The 25,388-nt window shown below is 34.9% G+C and overlaps 1 protein-coding gene across 3 annotated transcripts in view; it reads right to left on the reverse strand.

Annotated features, from left to right (window-relative positions):
• Positions 1-413: 413 nt before the first annotated feature.
• Positions 414-25,388, reverse strand: part of LOC121853749 (E3 ubiquitin-protein ligase Nedd-4-like) — a 68,295-nt gene continuing 43,320 nt past the window's right edge. For all 3 annotated transcript variants that reach the window (XM_042348094.1, XM_042348095.1, XM_042348093.1), the window contains 12 exons: positions 22,526-22,616; positions 21,830-22,000; positions 21,581-21,705; positions 18,197-18,328; positions 17,947-18,044; positions 16,038-16,159; positions 13,944-14,050; positions 9,623-9,756; positions 8,946-9,054; positions 8,122-8,241; positions 6,572-6,741; positions 414-3,611 (listed from right to left, as the gene is read on the reverse strand). In XM_042348094.1, coding sequence (XP_042204028.1) covers positions 3,509-3,611; positions 6,572-6,741; positions 8,122-8,241; positions 8,946-9,054; positions 9,623-9,756; positions 13,944-14,050; positions 16,038-16,159; positions 17,947-18,044; positions 18,197-18,328; positions 21,581-21,705; positions 21,830-22,000; positions 22,526-22,616 — 1,482 coding nt within the window. In that variant the 3' untranslated portion in view covers positions 414-3,508. The remainder of the gene's footprint in view (positions 3,612-6,571; positions 6,742-8,121; positions 8,242-8,945; positions 9,055-9,622; positions 9,757-13,943; positions 14,051-16,037; positions 16,160-17,946; positions 18,045-18,196; positions 18,329-21,580; positions 21,706-21,829; positions 22,001-22,525; positions 22,617-25,388) is intronic.

Consider the following 25,388-nt stretch of genomic DNA (forward strand, 5'->3'; position numbering starts at 1 on the left):
AACACCAAATTCCCCAACTACCAACTAAGATTACAAATATTAAAATCCTTTATACATAAATGTGCATAAACACACTCATTTTATTTACAATTTTAAGGATGTGATGGTCTTACCTCACAAGAGATTAGCTCATGCATGAAATTATAACTCCCCATGACATATGAAAATAAAATCCTAAATTTACAATTTTACATTCACAAGCCAATGCAGGAAGTTTAAGATTTACTCATGGGTCAATTGTGATACCATCAAAACTTCCTAGTAGAACCTTAACCAATGATGTATAATGGGAGTGCCACAGAGCATCCCTGTAATCTTCCACAATAAAATAGCCAAAAAGTAGCCACAATATGCTTGTTGTGACATTTTGAACTTTTACACTATTCTGTAGGCTGTCTAATTAAAGGCGCAAAGACATGCAAAATTTAATTTATAATGATTATGCAGTTTCAGATTTGCACTGGATAAAGCCTTAAAAGTTAGAGGATGAAAAACTTGAAGACTGGAGGAAGGGGAGGAGAGGTAAGAGAATATGACAAACTGGGTAAATACAAGTCTTCCCATCACTGATTATGGAAAACTTACTGTATATGAAAATGCAATACACTGTATGTATGCAGACAATAAAACCTTGCAGTATACAGGTACTGTACAATATATTGTACATACAAATATGTGCCAAACTCTTATATGCAATTTGATTTTCAATTACATGTATTAATGTTTGGAGGTCATTCTATATCTGAAATATAGTTTATACATTTTCACTTATAAACCTAGAGAGTGGCAGACAGACCCAGACATTAAATTTATACTGTAATGGGACTGACATACACAATAATAAATCTATTGCACCAATCACAACACTTAAACTCTCCACATCTCAAACTTTTGCCAAAAATGAAACATGCAGTTATGAGTTGCTACTTATGCCGTTGATTAAGCACAACTAAATGAAACATTTTTATATAACTTTTCTTTTGAGGTACTCTTAGTTCTAAACCTCCTTTCAGAAGATTGCTAATATGGTGAAAGAACTTTTTGTTTATAAATCAATTAAGAAATGTTACATACTGGTACTGTACAGTACTTAATTAAACCAGGGACTAAATAAGTAATACTGAAATTAAGTGCTAAGCTTAAATGAAATTAGATATTACTCCTTTCACTAGGTTTTTTGTATAAATGATAATTAAATAAATCAGACTTTTCAGAACTTTGAAAGATGAAGCATCTGGTGCTGAATGACACTAACTTGACAATGGTGGATATCAGAAATTATGAAGTTGCCCATGATATATATTTATTTTTAATAAAAACAACCACTTTTCTGTTTGAAGGCACATCTACCTATAGAAGGTTTGTTGATCTATTTTCTAAAACAGAATATGAAATTGTAAAAGCATATATTAACACCAGAATTCATTATTACCTGAATGGATGTATCAAATGCTATTGCATCTATTTACCTAATATATGTACCTATTACACTTTGTTCAGGTAACTATTTTTCTTTATGTACCTATTTTGCTTTTATTCCTCATGTGCCTCATATCTACACATCTTAATGAATATCAGTTGGTCTCTAAACTCTTCAAATAATTATATTACCGGTACATTATTTTGGCCAAAAAAAGTATATTAAAAGGAATGAGATATATGCATGAACTAAAACTCTTTACATTATCTTATCTGTAGGTATGAAAACTATAAATTATGGCTACATTTTAATAACTAATAATTTGCAATAAAAAATATTATTATATATTGGCTAACCAATGAATGAATAATAGAGAAAGTTCAAATGTTCCATCCACAGCTCTTAATTATAAATCTTTCTCTTTTGGCTATGCATGCTAAATGTGTGTCAGTATACAGTATATAAATAATTGAGACTTTGGAAAAAAAGTACTGAGGGATGACCATGAAGTTTTACCTTGTCAAAGTGAAAAAAGATCACCTATCTTAACTATTCACAATTATTGATTGCTGGCAGAGCTTCAGACTTGCCTCTCCACTTTTGAATATATAATCAACAGAAGAAATGGAAAAGTGAGGAGGTACATTTCTAATTTACACAATGTTTAAAATATAATAAAGAATATTCAACTTATTATCTAAGAAACCCTCCATCCAAAGCCATGCACATAGGATACTCTGGTCATGTGCATATGGAGTTTTATATGCATTTATATTATATCTCTATATACATACATGTATTCAAAACAAAGCCATGATATATGCAAACATGACTATAGGCATTAACATGTCTGTATGCATATGTATGTATGACACATCTAAACACTATGTATGTGCACACAATTACATGCACATGCACATACATGCATATATGAATGTACAAACATGCACATACAAAAATGCATGCATATGACCACACGCACGCACGCACGCACACACACACACACACACACGCGCACACACACACACACACACACACACACACAAATTTGCATGCACAAACATAGGTAAACATAAATGAGTACACCCATAACTGTATGCATCCATCCACATATACTCGTGCAACCAATACGTGCTTATCCTCAATCACTCATAATGCACACAAACTTTAGTGCAGCTTCCCTTCTACACACATACAAAACAACTACACTATAGGACAATTACAAGCCTACATAGCCATGCTACCAACAGCTAAATAATATGACATTTATATCACAATATGTAAATTTCTTGATGTTTAATAACAATGAGGCTAGTATGTCACTGCCAAATTCATTTATAAAATGTAGGCTATTGATATTTACTTTACAATAAGATGCTATAATATGGGCACCTTATTGATATCTACTTGACAATAAGATACTATAATATGGATTATCTTATTGATATTTACATGTCAATAAGAGGCTAAAACATGGATTACTTTTATGAAATTCCCATGTCATTAAGATGCTATAATATGGAATTTCTTATTGATATCCACACATCAATAAGATGCCATACTTTTGATCAACTCATTGATATTGATATTCACATGTCAGTAATATGCTATAATATGAATCACTAACCTTGTAATAAACAAGGAAGAGTAGCTAAACTACCATATAATGAGAGATAGAAGAAGTGGATTAATCTTAAGATGTTACGAACTGAACGAGAATTTGAATGAGAATTCTGGGTATGCTGACAAAATTACTGTCCTTTCCTTCATATGTCTTACTACTTTTGTATTAGTTACAGTATTGTTCATTTATATTTCTCTTCATCCTTAATCTCATTCTAAAGTTATCAACTTGGTATCTAATTTAGCTGGCCTTAAAGGTTACAGTTTGGAAAGTTCAGCAATTTCCTTTCTTATGAAATCAAACTTCACCTATGACAATACTATTAATGTTGAGTTTTTATCATTGTAACTACAGTACCAACAATATACCTTTTCCTTTTAATAAGTTCCTGCAACACTATCTTCTTTTTTCTTCTTCACAATATCTCTCCATCAACCACTATAAGGGTATTTTACAAGATGTACTTAGTCCACTCCTGCAAAACCAACAGTGCCCTCAATGGCCTTGATGAGCTTTTCACGGAGTTCATGGTAAGACTGGTATGGAGGCAGATCCAGTCGGTTAAAGCTGAAAATTAAAACTTTCATGATCTACAAGAATATATGAAGCATCTCTGATTATTAATTTTCTTTGATATCTTTGTAGCAAAGGATATTAGTCTACCTGATTAATGATACATATGAATATAGACTTGAACTACACTCATCCATGCTATTATCAGAAAAACTCTCAGACATATCATGAATGTATAGAGAAGTATCCCATTCGACAAAGTACACCTATTTTTATTCTGTAAAACACGACAGTATGTTATGTGGAACTATGTTATAAGATGCACATTTTCCCACTAAAATTCATGTAGCTACTGTATTATCTCAAGGTGCATTCCCGATCTAAGATTTTGGGTTGTATAACACAAGTTAAATAGAAGCAAAGAAAATTTTAACCCTTGTGCTGTTTAGTGAATATATCTTGGTGCCACTGTGTGAGCAAATCATCAAAGTCCTTAATTTTTTTAATGTACCTTACAAAAATGTAAATATACAGTACGTTCATGTAAAATAACAGAAACACATAATATTAAGTTCTTCCACAGCTTCTTGCCTGAGACAATGCATGACTCAAGTACCACACTAAGATTGGTTCCTACTCTCAACAACTCCAGTCAGATGGTCAACACTGTCCTCTACCTCCTCCGCATTACTAATTTTTTTTTTCAAAATTCATAATGGGTCCTTCATCATTATTCTTGACCTATATCCTCCTAATCTTGGAAGAGGCAATTGAGCGAATGTCTTCATAACTGGTGCTGGTATAAGACACAAAACAGTTCAGTGTTTTTTTTAACTTTTGTATTAGTTTTCTGATTGGTATGCATTTTTGTAAATATTAATTTTAAGCATAGCTGTAAGAAAATTACTATAGCTGTTCAACTAACCCTCATAAGAAATTTTCTGAGCCTAGTGACATTATTACATCTATTATTTATAATTTTCTCAGGAACATAAATGATTTATTCAAGAGTGGAACTTCTTATCTAATCTTTGAGTATCTAAGAGTTATTTAATTTGTTAACCTTAAATTCTACTCTAAGACAAAATGGTGAGCCTGTCCAGGGAAGTAGCCTATTAAATTGACAACGTTTTGTCCAAATTTTTTCATTTCCATTCTAGGGGCCTGATTTTTTTTAACTTATAAGCTAATTTTCATTACAATTTACTATATTGATGGGTAGTTAAACATTATATAATCCAAAATTATTTCATGTCTGAAACATTGTACAGTTTTGGTATTAATTGTCTTTTTTACTACATCATATCTAGTATGAACTCTGTGTAGGAATTGATTTATTTTAAATTCTCAAAATTTGCCAGTTATAAATTCAAGTCTATTAATTATCAATATTGTAGAGGTATTTAAATGCTTGGACCCATTTAAATATTTAAAATTCAAGGACACTATATCATCAGGAAAAAAATCACCCACTTTAAGAAATTGTAATTTTAAGAGACACGGCAAGTGCTCAGAGTATCCTCAGAAAGACGCTTTGCTTCTCGTTGAAAATAATTACATGGGTGAAGACATAATCTTGCAAGACTTGTCTGGATTTCCTGTTATACCTCTGGCTAGTATACATTCAGAATTAGTTCACGGTAACATTAAGGTAGGAGTTTGTGAAGGACCAATGCCTGTTTAAGGATGATATTGCTGAATCATTAGTGGTTCCTCTACCAATTGTTATAAAAAAACCTACCAAAGAAAACCATACAGTAGAAAAAGATGACCCCACTGTGTTGTGATCAGGTCCTAAGCTAAGCAACCTAATTCAAATGACACAGATCTGACTGGTGTTTCTGATTTTTTTGGAAATGGGAAATTTGCCTATTTCTACTGATGATTCCAATTTGTCCACCATAATGTCCCATACCTGTATTACTATTTAAACAATATATTAATGAGATGGGCCATGGGCCTCCCCTTGTCTGTTAGTCCTGAAGGCTGACAAGACTGACCGCCTCTGCATGGACTGCTGAGCCGTGAATTGCCTCACAAATGACTACTCCTTCCCACTGCTCCATCTGGATGACATCATCAACACTATAGGAATAGCAAAATACGTCGGGAAGATTGATCTCTTGCGAGGTTACTACCAGATGCCACTTTCGCCCAATGCTCGAAACATCTTAGCATTTGTCACCCCAGTTGGCTTGTGGCAATACCTGTTTATGCCCTTCGGATTCGGATTCAAAAGAGCTCCTGACACCTTCCAGCATATGAACAAAATCATTTGAGACCTGGAAGGAATCCAGGCCCATTTGGATGACAACATCGTGGTGGCTATTACCTGGGAGGTGCACATACAACGTCTGCAGCAGCTCTTTCATCACTTGCAGTCGGTAGGGCTCGTCATCAACCTCGCTAAATGTAACTTTTGCCCAAGCTACAGTAACTTACCTGGGACACATCATTGGGCAAGGAAAGACAGTTCCCCATACTGTAAAAGTGGAAGCCATGCTGATCTTCTCTTTTCTACAAGATCAACGAAGCCTCAGAAGGTTCTTGAGCTTGGCTGGTTTTAACAGACACTTTGTTAAAACCTTTGCAAGTAGCCAAACCATTTCCTGATCTCATCTCTCCAAAAGAAGCATTTGAAAGAATAAAGTCTCTATTTGCATCTACTTCAGTGTTATGGGCTGCAAACTTCAATTAACAATTCATTCTACATGTGGAAGACTGCAACATTAGAACAGGAGCTGTCTTCCTACAAGCTGATCCAGACATGCAACTTTACTTAAGAACAGGTAGCAGTAGCAAAGTAACCAATACATACCACAACTCAGTATATCCTGGACTATCACTCTTTGGAACTCCCTGCTGGCTGCAACAGCACTTTTTCCAATCATATAAACTCTATCAATTCAAATCATTCTGTTTCAATTATCTGAACAGTCATGAACATTGCTGTCCTGATTTATTACCCACGAGTTCTTTCCAAAAAGCCCAAACTAAATACTGAGAATTCTTACCATGTATGTGAGCGTGGGTAGTTTTTGGTTTCTCCCCACATTTCTATTGTAAAGAGTTGTGGTCCATTACTGCCATAGAGTTCCTTAAACCCATTCATGGGAACACGTGAAGTACCAGTAACAAACTGAAGCAGACGAGCTCTCATTTCATTTGTAAAGGACAGAACCACCTGGAAGTAATATTTATATATTAAAAACATATTTGGTTCACCTATGAAAAAAATTGTAGTTTGTATAAAAGCAGTTTATACACTATGGTTGATTATTTTCACTCAAATTATTAAAACTTTAATACACGTTATAAGAGCACAATCTCTCCTCGTTATATTCAATACTGTGTATGTATATACCATTGATTTAATTGATAAGCTTAAGAAACACAATGAACCATGTGAACTAATAAGTTTTGATGTCAATTCACTTTTCACAAGAGTACCTTTGAAATTCTTACTCTCGGTCTTTAAGGATATATTGCATCTGTTGGATTTACCAATTGAACATGACATATTTTAATTTAAAAAGAGTTGTGTTATATACAATGTTTTTAGGGCAAATGGAAAGTTTTATATATATACAGTTATATATATATATATATACTGTATATATATATATATATATATATATATATATATATATATATATATATATATATATATATATATATATATATATATATATATATATATATATATATATATATATATATATATATATATATATATATATATATATATATATATATATATATATATATATATATATATATATATATATATATATATATATATATATATATATATATATATATATATATATATATAAAACAAGGAAGAAATTAATCAGTATGAGTTTATTAATATGCCTAGTCATTTAAGTTGTTGATTGACTGATAACTTATTATTCCTCTCTTCACTGTTCTGTTGAAAATAGTTGTCTGATGGTCAATGTTATCTTGTTCAATCAATTTCATTGTAATGTACTAATGAACCGTCTGTGTCTAGTTATATCTTGTGTTATTGAAACTCTTTTCAATTTCATTTTCTGGCTGACTGTATTTCAACAATACTTTCAGTGAAGATGTAGGAGGGTGAGTTCAGGGTTACCAAATACTGTAGAATTTAATGGGTAAAAGGATGTTTAAATCTTCAGTCAGAGATACAATACTTCATTTAAAAAGAAACCATTATTATTTTTACCTTCGACCCAAGGTATAGGTACATACTGTACATATATGTTGCTGTTAAATTAAAAGCGTATTTTACACTAGTACTTTATACATTACTGTGCTGTACAATCAAAGACAAAAGTCGTGTCGAGGTTTTGTCTGAAGATTAAATATAACTCATGAAACATTACGAGAGCCCCCTACCACAAGGCAGAGCGCACCAAAAGTTTAGCCCTTCGGCATATGTTTTCACCAAATTTCACGACACGACTTTTGTCTTTCATTGTACATATAATAGAAACACAGAAATAAAATAATGATTTGAATGTATCTGTACTAGTATGTAAAGATTTAAATAAACTAAAATGAAGACCCTTAAACCTACCCGCCAGAACCACTGAATGACAATGTGGTTAGGATGGTAATCTCCCTTGTAGACTGTGTTGGCTCGCCAGTCCTTAACATCAATTGAGACAATTCCACACATCAGCAGCTCTAACTCATTCTGTTTTGGGATACAGATAAATAAATGGGTTACATTAGTAAGCCCTTCCAATAATTCCACCAATTTCAATTTTATTATTTTTTAAAGTACTGTAAAAGAGGACAAATAAAGCTATATCTCCATTATATGGATCTGTGACTACACCCTAATCTTTAATGCAGCATGCAAGCCTAGCTATTAGTATTTCTCCCTCTTCCTCCCTTTATTATTTCTCTCTGTCTGTCTCTCTCTCATTCTGCCTCCCTCCACACTGCATTACCTCATCTCCCCTAATTCCCATAAATCAAACTCTTAGTTGTTACAATTCCTTACTCTTATCAATACTCAGGAATTCCAACAAGCATCATAGATTATTTACCATAACTACTCTATGCTTTGTTTTACCATCATTTAGACCCCAGATTTTCAAATCCATACTTGTAGAAGTTAGAACAAGCAGTCTTTTGAGCAATCTTCTTGCAGACTTATTACTCAAACTCAAGGCATTTGTCAAAGCTCTCATGGCTCTTACTTACTCTTCCTTGCATTGCCATATTACTGACATTTGCTTATTCATTTTTATCTTTGTTAAATACTGCTCTCAAAAACCTAATTTCAATCCACTACCTTCATTCTGGATCTTTCCATATTTTGCTTTACTATGCTGTATTTTACAGAAAACAAAAATTAACACCAGATGTATCACCATGCAAAGTGTAACTTACCTCATCAAAGATCTTGATGTGAGAGATTGGCACTACATCACTGAAGCCCTCTCGGAATGCCTCCATTTGGTTATGGATTCGCTGGACAAAGCGCCAATTGATAACTAATCTGTAAAGATGGACTTTGGTTGGTAGTCATCTAAAACACATTCCCATAAAAAATAATACTGTTGGTAAAACAATGTCTATGACTGTACTTTAGAAGTGAAATTAAATATGCTTAGGCATCTCGAGCAAGGTGATCATGTAGATGATATTGCTATTTCAATGGGCTTAGCTGCATTTAATGTGCATACCAGAAGGATGTTTGAAGACAAACGTCCTAACTTTACCAGCACTGTAATGTGTATTGTATTAAAAAAATAAATCAGTGAGTACAGTATGCTGTCACTTTAAACCTTATTTAATATTTTATATACTTTTCTTAATGTTTGAGTATTAAAGTTATACAATACATAAAACACAATTTAAAAAAGATTCTATGTTCAGAATTTTTTTTGGGTAGGAAATGCACCTCCCACCCACCCAAATCACATGCACTGTACAGTGTGGCATTCCTCTGGGAAAGGGCATTAGCTGCTGTATATAAGGGATGCCTTTACTGTACACTGATTTCATAATTATATTATTTCCCAGTTCTTCACTGTACAGCACAACTTAAATTAATTAACACTCACTCAATGTATTCATTCTTATTCTCATTAGTGACTGGAATGTCTCCTCCATTTTCTTTCAAGTTGTGGGAAGAAGTTCTGCCAAAAGACTCTTCATCAACACTGAAGGTTAAGGCTAAGTCTGCTGGATCATTTTCCTGCAACAGAAAATTTGGTTAAATAAAGTGATACAGTGAACATCAAACAGTTAAATATAAAGGAAAAGTCTGATTGGTTTAACTTACTTTATAAGGTTCTAAGGTTATTGTATGTACAAAACAAAACCTTAGACATTATATAAAATTCCAGAAACATTAAGTGTCCATAAACTCAAATCAGGAGCCTGGAATGTGGTTTGTGAGAACATAATATGAATTTTGAAAGTAGACTTGCAGAGGAACAATCGATAGCTAATACAGCAAAAGCAAACAAAAATGCTTTACAGAATTTGGGTACAGTACTGTACTTTAGGGGGCAGTGAAATTTTGCTCAAAGCTGCACTCTTCAGGCATTGTTCCTTATACATATCTAAGACTCCATGCCAAATTTGAAGCTGATATGTCGAGGTTTAGTCTGCCGCATTTTCTACTGAAATTTTAAAATTTACCTACAGTACTAGCCAAACAGCCGCTGTGGCGGTGCAATGTTCTGTTCAGTGTTTATCAACTTTTTTTTCATATCTCTTATTTCATTTAAGTTGTCTTGTTGCAGATGAGTATGGTGCTATGTCTATATTGATTATCAGCCTTTTCTCATTTCATTTCTCAATGTTGTGTTACCGGACAAGACTCCCTACACTGGCTGCCGCTTGTGACCGATACTTGATTAGTGATTATGCTGGAGCTGCCATTGCTACTGCCACCTTAACTGACTATGGCATTATCACAAAGGATGACAAGAGTCAGGTTATTGGACCACATAAGCTGCGGGATGCGAGATAAAAATACCGATTTAAGAGGCAAGAAATTGAGATGGCGCTAGTGTAGATAATTTGACGTCACTCTATTTTGATGGTAAGAAGACTGCCACTCGTGTGATGATAAAGAATGAGAAGACCGAGAAATGGAGTTCGAGGATGATGGTGAAAGATCATTATATCATCATGGTTGAGCCTGGCAATGAATATCTCACACATGTGACTCCCAAGACTGGACACGGAAAGCAGATTGCCAAAACTATTCACGAGTTTCTGGTGGAGAAAAATCTAACCCAGCAGCCCATTGTGTGTGTTGGTTGTGATGGAACCAATGTAAATGTAGGATCAGAAAATGGAGTCATTCATCATCTTGAAATGTTACTTGGTCACCCGCTCCATTATTTCATATGTCAGCTTCACGGAAATGAGCTGCCTTTCCGCGCAGTTTTTTATCACTATGATGGTAAACCAAGTGGTCCTGAGCATTGGCGTGGTCCCATTGGAAAGCAGATCAAGGAGTCTTTGTCTGAGCTTCCAGTTGTCGCCTTCCAGCCAGTCAGTTTCCCTGATTTCCCTGTGTTTAATGATGAAGTGGAGAAAGATCTGTCCTGGGATCAGAAATACCTGTATAGGATTTGTAAAGGAGTTATCACAGGTGTTGTTGAAGATGACTTGGCTGCTATTGAGCCAGGTCCTCCCTGTGTGTCAAGGTGGAACACCTTATGGAGTAGAATCCTCAGGCTGTATGTAGCAACATCAAGACCCAGCCATGAGTTGAAAAGAATTGTCATTACAATAATAAAGTTCAGTGCTCCAATGTGGTTTTACATCAAGATACACCCTTACGTAACACACGGCTCAAGGAACGTATTCCAGTCCCTGCTATATATGAAACACCTGAATAGTGAGGAGGAGACGATAGTGAAGAAGGCTGTCCAGAGAAATGCATACTTCGCCCACACAGATCAACTTCTTCTTGGTATGTGTGCAGATGAGGACATGACTGTTAGAGAAAAAGCTGTCTCAATGATAAGAAAAATTAGAGAGGAGAATCAGCAAAAGGAAGAATGCACTGGCAGATCTGAAGAGGAGGAGGAAGATTCTGATGCTGCTGTTGACGAGAATTTGTTAAACTATACTGATGAGGAGGGTAAAGATGGAGATGGGAATGAGGATGTGCCTCCTGTAGTCAACATGAGAAAGGTGGTGACTCCGAAACTAAAGTGGCAAGCAAAAAACTATCATTCCATGATTAACTGGAGGAATGAACTCAAGACTGAGCCTCCTTACATTGCTTCTCTGTCAAATCTACAGGTTAATGACATTCTTGAGACACCATTAGTGGTGCCCAAGTGGCCAAACAGCACTCAGGCGGTCGAGAGAGGCATAAAAGTGATGACTGAAGCTTGCACTGAAGTGACGGGATACGAATCGAGAGATGGATATATTAGGCAAAGATTATTGTCTAGGAAAATGATGCCAAGGTTCCGCACAAAAAAGAATTTCAATATGAACTTGTAATGATTTTCTATACGGTGTACCTGTAAAATAACATGTGAATTAAATCGATGTCACCCATGTAAAATTTATCATTATCCTGGAAAACATTAAATGACACCTAATTTTTGGTATACACTAAAAGTTGACAAAAAGTCGTTCGCGATGCGGCAGGGTAAGTATGCATGAAATGGCATGAAATTTTGCACAGGTGTTTGTTACATCCATACAAACGATGCCTGAAAAGTGCAGCCTGCAACTCAAATAAAAGTGTTTTTTCCCTGCCCCCTACTGTACTTGTTTAAAGGAATACTGGGAAGTGTCATATAAGAGTTCTGCATGACAAGTTTAAATTTAAATCCATGACTGGACAATAATTCAGGTTTATGCACCAATGATTACCGGGAGGTCATGAAACTGTAAAGATGGTAAAAGAAGCTGTGACATCCAATGGTTAGTTAATAGTAAGGAGTGACTTTAATGCTAAGGAATAATACAAATAAATAATACCATATTTGCACAATTATAAGCCATCCTGAAGATCAAACTACAGAGTGAGTTTTGGAAATATTTTATATATAAAAAGGTTTGATATCAATTCTAAGCTGCATAAAAGACAAAATCTTGGTGCTGGTATGTTTCAATCCAAAAACTATAACCTTCTTCAGCCAACTAACAGAACAAAGCAAGGGAGAAAGACATAAAACATGAGAATCAGGTCACATGAGGAAGGGAAGGGAGTAGGGATAATCTTCTTGATAACAGTAATCAGGATCAGGTCCGGGGTCCACTGACCATATGCCAGGTTAAAGTTAGGTGTAGAAGTAATAAATGAAGATTCAAAATTTTTTCTACTGAAGCTACAATTGGACTTATAAATAATATTAATACTGCACTGTAAATAGAGTGATGTTAAATGCAAAAAATTAAATTTTAATTACAAAACAGATTTTTGTAATGAATATACTGGGTTTCTGTTCATAAGTACAGTATTGTACTGGTGTTCTTTAGTCGGTGACTGCCTGTACTGTACATTGAAATTATAAAAATTCATAATTTTTTCTAATACAGTAGTTCTCTTTGATATGCAGTAAACTCCATAATTTGCAAATTATGATAACTTTAGTCATATCTCTGTTCGCCGGAATCCCTCAAACCCGGAACTCTCCGACAGCCGGAATTTAAATTTTCTCGGAAAATTGTGGCCTTGGAAACGATTTTCCGGGGGGCACATTTTCCGAGAAATTCTGAAAAAATTTTCCCGATACCCGGAAAATTCCAGGGATGGGGAATATTTTTCTGGGTTCAAGAGATGATGTAATGGGCAATTTCTGGCACTTCTGAGAACATTTTTCCATCACCCAGAAAATTCATGGGATGAGGGATTTTTTTCCGGCTTTGAGAGTCATCTTGTTACCCAGAAAACTCTCATTCCCGGAAGTGCTCTGCACCAATTGTTCCGGCTAACAGAGATATCACTGTAGCTATTTTCAGAAATTTTTAATCTCAACATTTGTGTTACCAAATTTCTCATAAGAAGGCCAGCTATTTAAATATAAAGATTGATGTGTTCCATAGTTTATACCGTACTGTTTTGCTGCAATTTTACCATTTTATCATGGCACATAATCAAACAAAATTATAATTATAAACCAAGAATAGAAGACTTACTGTATTTTACGGCATATAAAATGCACTAGTATTTCAGCAGGAAACTTGTTCCCATGCCCGGAATGGAACCTGATTGATTGATTCCCAGAATAGAGGGAGTTTTCCCAGCATTTTTCTGGCTCAAAATCAATTCCAGTTATTGGAGAGCTACGGGGACTCCGGCTAACGGTGAGGTTACTGTCTAACTGACGTTCAAACATATAAATTGCCAGTTCATCTGAGTATTAAATATATTTCCTAAAACAGTACACCAACACTTACTTGAATCCAGAGGAGAGAATTGTAGTACTCTGAGTCAACACTTTCCATGTCCTTTAGTTCAATGGGTTTTGACAACATCATCTTATAAAATGGCCGGATGAAAAAGGCTGTGAAAAAGTATAAGAATTTTATATTCAATTCACATAAAAATACACATGAAAAGTTAATCAAGTGTAAATAATTTCACAGTACAGTAAAACTTCCATAATTCGAATTAATAGGGGTTCAAGCCCTTACAAATTACAGTATGAGGTTTTATGAAATATGAGGGACACCTCCCGAGGGAAAAACAATAGTACTGTACATTTCCATTATTTGCCCCAAACTAAATTTGAACATTTCTAAATGCTGTACCTTTTGAGGTGCTTGGTCAAGGATAACCAGACATAATGCCTCAAACACTGGAAAAAGCTCGTGCGGTAAACCGTAGGTGCGTACTCCAAGACTGACCAACGTTAACTGACTGACACGAGCGATGCAAAAAGTATTTGTTTACGCTGAGACGGACCAGGCAGTCACATCCCATGGAGACACATGCGTCATACATACAGTATTCGTAAATGGCTCATAATCCCAAATTTTACCAAATATTACGAGCAAACAGCTGATCGGCTTACCACAATGTCTGTCTTCAATACTTAGTAAATTAGTACAGTACAGTTGTGTATTTATCATCACTTAATAAATATTATTGCAGTGTATTTATCACCACTTAATAAATATTATTGTACTAGTGTATTTATCATCACTTAATAAGTAATATTGATGTGTAAAGTATTATATACAGAGTAACTGCATATCCCCTGGCATATTCATTAATCATTTGTCTAAGTCTACAAGTAGCCAAACTGAGCCATCATATAACACTCAAAGGGAGTAAATAACGTTTTTTAGAAGGGCATCTTCATATCAAATACTATACAGAGTGTTATAGTGACCCCTGTTGTAAGCTGATCTACTGAAAGCTTACACGAATGCATCTGAGTAAACAGCCTTCTGATACAGCTTATCCTTTTATTTTCAAGTCATATTAAAAATTACATACAGTGTTGTATTTTTTCTCTATTACTGAAGATGTTATATTAATCTTGATGAGCCATAATCCATAAAAGGCCAATCATATGAGAATATAATACTGAATAAATAAATAAATAAACCTGACGAATACAGCAACACCTGATCAGCCCCAGCCTGCTTACATACTCAAGTGACTTAGTTCTCAGTAGGCCTATAGCAAATCTGATTAGACCACTGTACAGTGTTCAGTAAGAGCTGTTCATTTTTTTTCATTTAATCTTCCCATTTTTTTCTTTAGTATTTCTGGTAACCAGAGCATCTCAGAGTCCGAAAAAAGCGAATTCCGGTACTATATTGAAGTCCGATTTATCGAGGTGTAACTTCTATATGTCTCTCATATTTCAAAATTTTGCCAAGTAGAATATTACGAAATTTTAAAAATAAAATTTTTAACAGTAATACCTGTACATTACAAATTATGATTGATTTCAAATTTGAAGGGTACAAATTATGGGGCTTTTGTTGTAGTCATAACATATGATACCTAATAACTTTTATAGGCTCAAGCCTTAATGGCTAAGCTCTGCCCACTTCTGTCTGTCCTTGGCAACCATGACAGCTTACACATGTGGATTGTCCATTATGCTTTATTTTACCTGGCATATATTTTCAATGCTCAACAATGTCCAGCACAGCCAGTAGTTGAGGTCCAAATCTAGTTTACAAACGTTTGTCAAGAATAATTTAATAATATGTGGGAGGAGGTAATAAAAATTTTCAAGTCTTGTTCCCTTAGCATTAGGCTACACCATACCAAATTTAAAGAAAACAAAACAGTCAAATGAACATTATCAAATATTAAAATTAGAAAAGATATACTGGGTACTAAAAGGCATTTGAAGTTAATTTACATACCCTCAGTTATAATATTACTACACATGCTCAAGTAGGACTTGTGGTGATCCTGAATCATACCCAGAAGTAAACAGATTGTCTACAGGACCAATTTTTCTGGTTACAAGTAAGAAATGGGGGGGGGGGGGCACTGATAGACCAGTTAATACAACTTTAACTCACCATCAAGCAATTTTCCATGGTAAACAGCCATACCTGCCACACGACCAATAAACTTGAAGTACCGTAAGTGCTCTTCATTACACATCCCAGAGTATGGGTTGATCTGTAATGTGTAGTTGTCTCTGTAAAAAATAAAGATAAAATAAAATTAACTATTTGTTCAACCAACTACTGTATTCTTTTGTTAATTAAATGTAGATTAAAATATTCTAGGAGTACTGTTTACATCTGATCTGGAGAGGAACAGGAAAGTGTGATACTAAGAATACCAATTTACAATACCTTATGGCAACCATATTACACAACAATAGTGGTAGTGATGACATGAGAAAAAGTAATGTCTTAAAGAATTTTTTGGGGGGCTACCATGCCGTACCCTATATATCGTGATTCTCTATTTTATGGTAATCTCTCGGCTCCCATTCTTGCTATATATTGAGGGTCTACAGTAAAGCATGCTCTTAAAATTTGCAGGGGTTTGGGTCTCAAAATGGCCACGAATTGCCATATCCGTGAATATCATTTGCTAACGGAAGGGGGGGGGGGGCATTTTTGTGTATGTACATACATAAAAAATCAGATTTATTTATTTATTTATTTATTTTTTTTTACATTACTTTAAGTACTGTACAGTATAATGAACCCTCAAAGATCCAAACTAAAGGGGGGGAGCACCCGTCCTAAAAAGCCGATTGTCCGTATCTTCCAGCCGGTGTACTAAATGTATAGAAACAATAAATAATGATATAAACAACACCAAAAATACAGTACCGTGCTTTACAGCACAGAAGATGAATGGCCATGTAAGACGCATCCCCCATTTTAACCTTGAGTATTTAGGAAAAAACTTTTTTGTGTGTACTTTCCTCCTGTAGCCATAGTTTTCTTTAAATAATACATACAGTACCAGTAAATGTGAGGAATAGATAAAAATACCGATAAAAAAGTTACAAAAAAAATACTGTATTGCCAAACCAGTAAATAAAAGCCAAATGAAAGTTTAACACAAGTTGCCATTTGCATACACTCCCTGCTACCCCATAGTAACGAAGACAGCTAGGATGCCGATTCCCGAGCAAATACCCCCCCCCCAAATACGTCTCGTCTCCCGCTCCCCCACTGAACCAGCCTGTTAACTCGTGTGCAAAAAAATTTATATTCTCTTTACATGTTTGCTCTTACGACAATTATTTATTTACTTTTTTTTTTAAGGATATGTATGTAGGATGGTGTGTGCATGTAACTTGAGTAAAAGTAAATGAAGACAGTTATGTATATCTACCGAAAAATACGAGTTGAAATACAACCATAACACCTCAGAGCTTGGCCTGGTAGCCTCGTGGTTACAATGATGAGTTGAACTTAGCTATAATGCCATGATTAATCACTATTAAGCATTATTCCATCAGTAAACACGAATAAAAACAGTAAATCCAGTGAAATATGGCAAGGAGAGAGGAGAGTTAAAAGAGCAGTCGACACAATAACTGCTCTTGCTGGTCACTCCTAAGTTTGTCCAGCAGTTGTTTCTTCTCCAAGAGTCATGACCTTCTTTTCTCTCTTCACTTGTTTGGGCACTTTCCTATGGCTGGATGAAGGTGGTTGAGAGCGCTTGGGAGCCATCACATGCACGAGGAACACAGTTTGTTACAGATCAGAGTAGGACACGTATGAGACGGACAAGTGTTTATCCCAGACTGAGGCAGAATGAGCACACGTGGGCCAGCCTCCCGGGACAAGAGAGACAACTTTTGGGAAGCCACAAAAATTGCGCACTCCCCATCCTGGCCGCAAACATGCCGGCAACTTTAAAACTACCAGCAAATAATCGAAGGGCGCGAATTAAAAATCCGTGAATTGTAAGAGCATGCTGTACATGAAATAAAAAAACATATTCTCTATAACTTACGTGGCAGAGTATTCAAAGAGGCCATAATATGGATTGAACATCTCTTTTGATAATAGGAAGAAGAACTCACGAGCAACTCCACCATAATCCAGACCAACCTGCATAGAAAAAATGGCAGATATCACTTAAGAACTAGTGTACTGTACATGGATTTATTTTTTTGTATCTCCATATATATATGCAAATTAAAATAGTACTGTATATGTCAATACTTAATGTGAAATACCAACAATAGAGTAAAAGCACCTACCTCTCCTTCAAACTCTATCCACAGCTTAGTTCGTAACAGATCCACACGAGACACTTGACTAACAATGGCAAAGGAGTCCTCCAGGATATTGTTTCGCTTCACCTTGATATCAAATTTGTTGGGAACATTTGTCTGCAAGGGAAAATATGGTTATTTACAGGTTGATGAATGACCATAATAACAACATGAGAAAGGGTTAATAGATATACCACATCCTCAATGATTTGGAATAATAGGGGCTCTACCTTTACCTAAATAAAGCAAATTCTGAATTATGATCAATTGTGTAAGCCACTGGCAATAACCTTAGCTGTACAGTATTTTTATCAATGGTTTCTATATATAAATAATATTTTTTTCACAACAATGATTACTTCAGCAAATAATGTAATGCTAATTGCAGTTGTGTTTATGTGTACTGTACCTCCGACACCAGTGACCAAATTCAGGCTGCACTTTGTCAAATTAAAAATCGATGAACAAAATAAATATACAGTGATCCCACGGTTAAAGAATTACCTTCCATAAGAATATTCAATTCGGGTGACGAATTCCTTACGAATTTTTCCCAACATGTCTTCGTCTGCTTTTGCCTGCTCACCAGCTGTAGTATTAGTCCGCCAATACAGTAATCGGTTTTAGGGCTTAAATTCGTTACCGTTTGGGTAAATATCAAGAAGGTTGTACTATTCAATGATTTTCCAAGTCTTATATTAAAATTTTTAGGGTGCCAAACAGCCACTTGACTCACCCAGAAAGGCATCAGTTTGTGTCCCTGCTCAGTGGAAGAAGGAAGCATCTTGCTTGAGACTCTTTTGAACATAAGCTATTTTTACATTTTTACAGTACAATTATTGGTCATTCTGAGGTTTATTTTACATATTGACAATATATAATGCAGTGCAGTGTTGATTTAAAGAAAATACTCTTGAATTACACCAAGTGAACTAAAATTTTATGGGTGAAATGGCAGCATGAAGCAAGGAGTGACTTCTCTTCCACCCCAACTTCTAATTCCCATCATCATCATCATCATCAACCAGGAGCCTTCTACATGCACACCTCAAAGTAAGTGTACTTTACTGCATTCGGTTTTTTTTTTTGGGGGGCTCTAAAACCCTTAAAAACAGACCTAGAGAGCTGAAATTTTCATATGCTGTCTTGTAGCTTAGACATAGAGCTTTCCAAAAAGGTATGCCAAGATCAGATGATGATCAAGGTGTACACAAATAATTAAATGAACAATTGAAATTAAACATTAGTTTACATTCAAGTTTCAACATACACTTTATAATCTTTGTTTACTGTACAGAAAGTATTAAACAGCCACTGCAGGCTCCTCAACAGGCCCAGCATCGTCAGGCGGAACAAGAACGTCTCCTCCACCCATAACAATAATCGATAACGTACGCTGCTGTCGCTGACACTGTAGGACTGCTAATTTGCTAACCCAACTTATATAAAGCAATCTACAGTATTACATTAAAGTCTGTATGGTTGTAGAATGAACAGGTGACTTGTCCTCCTTATGGATGACAGTAGCACACAGAATATAAGGTAGTCAAACTCACAAACTCAAGGTCAAATCTTGGAATTATTGTACAGTACATACAGTACTTTCAATTCTGAAAAGGCACTGATTCCTTAATTTAGATAGATAGATTTACCGAGTTATAATAAAGTATTCTCTTATACGCTTTCTGTCAATGTCAAGGAGTCAAAATGTACAGTACAGTCGACCCTCGTCAATTCGGACCCCTTTAATCTGGATTTCGGATAATTCGGACAAAATCTGAACGAACTTTTTTTTTTTTTTTTTTTTTTAGGAATATTACCTACGCGGACCTTAAGCTAAAATGCTGGGATAAAACACCAGCATCTTTTTGGTTAAATGTAACATCTCCACCACTAGTATGGGAGGGAGGGTGCAACTTTTAGCTTCAGACATGAAAAATATTTACCATTTACTGCCAGTAAACAATGAAAACGTAAAATATGTACCAATTAGTAATGAAAAGTTGTGCAGTTCCTTCAGCAAATGAAGCTCACCAACTTACAATAGGCTAAATTACCTTACAACGTGTTTTCAGTAGTCTATGTTGAAGTTTTTAGCATAGGCTAACTTATCATATCATATACGGTATCACAGTACTCATTGATCTACAAAAAATACCGGTAATAAAAACCTTTTCGATATTTCACACGTAATATAATACCCGGTAATCTACTTCAACCTCCTATTGTTTACAACGACGCATGACGCACCACCAGCTGTTGAGTATCAATCAGCTAGACGGTACACGTGTTTTTCGAATCGTTTTCAGTTAAAAAACTGTTACATCACACGTATATTTTACCTAAACTGCGCCTGAATGAATATATTCTCGGAAATAAATAGTAGTTTTGCTGAAACGTGATGTATTTTAATGTAAAATAGGATAAAATACATGACGAAAACAAAAGATTTTACCTAACCTTCCGATGTTCAAGAGAAGTTACTCGTTTTTTTTTAATAGTTTTTGGTTAAAATACTGTTATATTACAATGGTATTCTATTCATACTGTACTTGATATAATACATTCACGGAAATGTAATATTTTTGCTGAAATTACATACGTATTACAGTGGAAAGTGCGATAAAAATCATGACGAAAACAATGACTTTCGCTTTCGTTCGTTCAAAAGATGTTACAGTAATCGCTTTTCGATTGGTTTTCAGTTAAAAAACCGTTGTAATACAATAAAACTCTATCCTAATTGACTTGAATAAATACTACGATACCATATTTCTGAATATTTTTATTAAAATCCATCCAAATCATTTTCCTTGTCATCGTCTGCAGCACCAAACAGCTTCTCCCAGTCCTCTCCTTGAACAGGGCTAGAGGGTACGTGTTTTTCGAATCGTTTTTAGTTAAAAACTGTTACATCACACGTATATTTTACCTAAACTGCGCCTGAATGAATATATTCTCGGAAATAAATAGTAGTTCTGCTGAAACGTGATGTATTTCAATGTAAATTAGCATAAAATAAATGACGAAAACAAAAGACTTTACCTAAGCTTTCGATGTTCTTGAGATGTTATTCGTTTTTTTACTAGTTTTCGGTTAAAATACTGTTATATTACAATGATATTCTATTCATACTGTGCTTGATATAATACATTCACGGAAATGTAATATTTTTGCTGAAATTACTTACGTATTACAGTGGAAAGTGGGATAAAATCGTGACGAAAACAACGACTTTGAAATATAATGCGATATTAACCAGTAAATCGGTTAATTCGGACAATCGGCTAAAACGGACACCCTCCCCCCCTATTAGTCCGAATTAACGAGGGTCGACTGTATACATGTTAAAAACGTAAACGCACTTACTGGTTTTGGTAGTCTGTTCTTGAAGAATTCGTATTTTTGCTTGTAGTCTCGAGAGTAAGGTATGGCTTTGCCTGCGATGGCTGGATTGAGTAATCGTGGATCTTCCCATGTCGTTGTGCGGTTCTCTATATAATAAAAGATTAAAGGTATCTAAAATACCAAAATAATATAATAAACAAACACTATTAATTACTTAGAATTAATTTTCATAAAGACTTAAAAAAAAAAACTTAAGTTTGAGAGACTTACTATGATCAATGAAGAATATACGGCCATCAGTATGTACGCGCTGTTCCCAGCCCTCGGGTAGAGGTCCCAACTCATCCTCATGTCTCCAGTTGTTTGTGTGACGCTGGTTGGGTGGGGAACTTGGCATGCCAGAACGGGGGTCTATCCACGTTGTTTGCTTGTTAATGTGATCTATAACAAAAAGATGTCAACTCCTTATTACAGTGAACCATAGTACTTAAGGTTACAGTGATAAAGGGGGCTGCATAACTGCCAAAAGTGCAAATATACTGTAAATAAAATACACAATGCAAAATTAGAGGTTACAATCCAGAAACTCCCGAGATCATCCAGTATTGCAGTTTTTAACTGATAAATATGGTATTATAGTTGTTATATACCAACAACTGTACAATAATATGTAAAACTGAAGAGGTATAAGCTTTACTAGTTGCCCCACAACCACACATTCTTTTTCTAATTTTACTCTTTGTTCTGTACAGTAGTTTATAAATGTACTGCATATATAAACGACTACAGGAAGCTCCAGGAATGTATTTATTATGGAAAAGCTGTACAAGAATTTACAGTACATCTAATATTTTAACAATTTCATTTCTTCTTGGTAATGCAAATAATCTGTACATATTACTGTGTTCTAATGTTTCTCCCTTTTGGCATTCCATGGTTCTGTATGAAACACTTCAATATACTCACCAATGAAGAAGACACGACCATTAGGAGCCACCTGGCTGGTCCATCCACGAGGCAGAGTTTCATCAGTCCCAGTAGGAGTTGGAGTTTGAGGCTGAGAAAGTAGTATAAATATCTTATTAGTTCAGTCATCACAATACTGTACATATGGCACACTACAAGACTTATGGATTTTATATACCAAATTCTTCTTCAACCTATAAAAATCATAACCAGATTTGAACTGCACTACATACTGTACAGTACTGATAACCAGAGTACATATTAACACTCTTGGGGTTTTACGCAAAACTGCACATGATTTAAATTATTGCTTTAGAGTTTTTGTGTGCAAATTTGTATATGAAGTAAAAAATTTAAATTAAATAAACTTATGCTTGCGTATGAATGCTAGGCACGCAAGACGCACATTTGGCAACATCAGTGAGATCTGGCATATTATAGACTGCACTCCAAGGTAGCCACAAAGTCTCTCTTTTGTGTTTAAAGGGCCCAGGATATAACATATAGTACTGAGATTTACACTATAACAGTTTTACTAGAAGCATTTATACAATGGGTTTCAGGCAGTAGATAATAAGTATGATTGGTGTATTATGCCATAAAATTGAGTGCAAGAGAACTTGAGAAAAGCTTTGCTCAGAAAAAGAATAGGTCAAGAGCTAGACATATTTGACAAATAATGGGATGTAAAAGAAATTGGTAACAATATTCTCAAACTGCAGAATGTAATATGAATTTTATATAGTATCAAAAGTATGCAAGTTGTTGAGGTACTGTTGAAAATAGCACTGTACTGTACTAGAAATAAGTATGGTATAAAAGTGCAGGGCAAATTTCCAGAGGTAAGTGTAGCCAGCAAAAGAGATATCAAATGCCTTGTGCTGCACAAATACACTGTAAAAGAACACAATACTCTTCACCTTTGCTTTACTTGAATTTTATTTGCAATGTTTGACAAGGGCATGGTTCACGTGCATGATTAACTTTTTAAAATTATTATTCTTCTACAAACAGAGTACAGTACAATAGTTTGATATCACAGGGGTTGCACTGGAGGTTTGTGCTGCTGGGATTGAGAATTTGACTCGTGAGAAAATGTTGGCGAGATAGCTACAATAAAGATAATTATTATAGACATAATACTGCCTTTCCCCTTTTTTAGTTGATATATAAACATCTTTATATGGCATTTAAATAAATTCAGTGACCTATAACATAATGGATAAAAATGAAGCCTTTGGTGATATAACTTAGAACAATTGTATTTTTTTTCATAAAGCGATGGATCTGATGGGGGTTGATATTGGTTCAAGGAAGGGCCTTCAACATAACCTTCCTGTTCCTAGTGAATTAATACTTCTGTCCATAGTGTACAGATACAAATCCCTTGTTTAATATTAATTCATTTAACGATATTTTGGTATAGCAATATAAATTTTTAACACTTTCTTGTTTAACAATTGGTCAAAATTTTATGGGGGAAAAACCGTGAATGAGATGGCCTGTGAGATGACATGCTGCCTTTGTTATGAAACTATAAAAGTTGTGTAAAAATCATTCACAAAATATTAATGTGGCTTAGAAATAAAGAAAATGTACAGTACTTGTAACATAAAATTATAAAATAAAAAAAATTGAAGAGCTTGAGTGTGTACCGGGTGCATGTGGGAAGTGAACATTTGTACCGTATTGAGGCAGTGAGCTGTAACTGCTACCAGCCGCACTCTCCCTCCCCCCAATGTAATGCAGCAGCCACACATGAGTTAGCTGGATGACTGCCCGACTGAACTGTGTCACGTGTATATTGTACCAGTAAATGTGAGGAATAAATAAGAAAAAGCAAATAAAATAAAAGAAAAAATACTGTGTTGCAATTTGGCAATTGCTTCACTACTCACAGAACAGATGAATAGCTGAGATCCCCAAGGCTAACTCCTGTGCACGTAAGAAATGTTTATTACCTCTATGTTTTTAACCTTACGATATTCTTTTTTGCACATTCTGTATGAATGATTGTGTGCTTGTAAAAGGTAAAAAAAAATAATAATAATAAAAAAATAACTAAATTACATATACTGCATCTACCCCAAATTACGAGTTGAAAAATAACAATAACACAGCTCAGAGCTTGGTATGGTAGGGGGAGGGCTTGGGGGATGTTGCTACAGTGACAATATAATTTGGCTACATGCCACATCAACACATATGTTCACTCCACACTCCCATGCTCTATCTTTATACTGTATTATATTTTCATTATTTCTGAGCCACATTAGAATATTGTACAGTAATGATTATTCCAGAACTTTTATAGCTTCAATACATATAACAATGACAACAGCCCATCACCACAGATATTATTCCTCATTATCTCTTGTTTAGTGATAATTTAGCTTAACGTTAGCTTTATCAGGAATACTTCGTTAAACGAGGGATACCTGTAGTGTACAGTACTGTGTTTCTGAGAATGTAACCCTGCAGAGCACAGGCAAGGTTTACTTGGAAACATGTTTTAAGAAGGTAATGGAGGAAACTGTAAGAGAACACAAAAAAAAATAAGAAAAGATAATTTCTTAATTTTCAAAAGTTGTTGTTGAATATAGAAATTGAGATACAGTGTAATGAATGGTACCTTAAGGATATGGTCACTGAAGCTACTTTATTTCATCATGAAACAACTACAAAAGAAGGAGGAAGCTGAAGCGAGTTTATAACAAGAGGAGAAGGATAATGTAGTGTGTACTGAGCTACTAGAGGCATGTGAAACATAGTGAAAAATGGACACTACAACAGATTTTAATATGATGGAAAGAATAAAGACTAATTACTCTGTACTGTACAGTACACAGAAAGGCTGTGGAAT

This window comes from Homarus americanus, unplaced genomic scaffold (assembly GCF_018991925.1).
Source record: "Homarus americanus isolate GMGI-L3 unplaced genomic scaffold, GMGI_Hamer_2.0 scaffold18703, whole genome shotgun sequence".
In the NCBI taxonomy this organism is placed as follows: Eukaryota; Metazoa; Arthropoda; class Malacostraca; order Decapoda; family Nephropidae; genus Homarus; species Homarus americanus.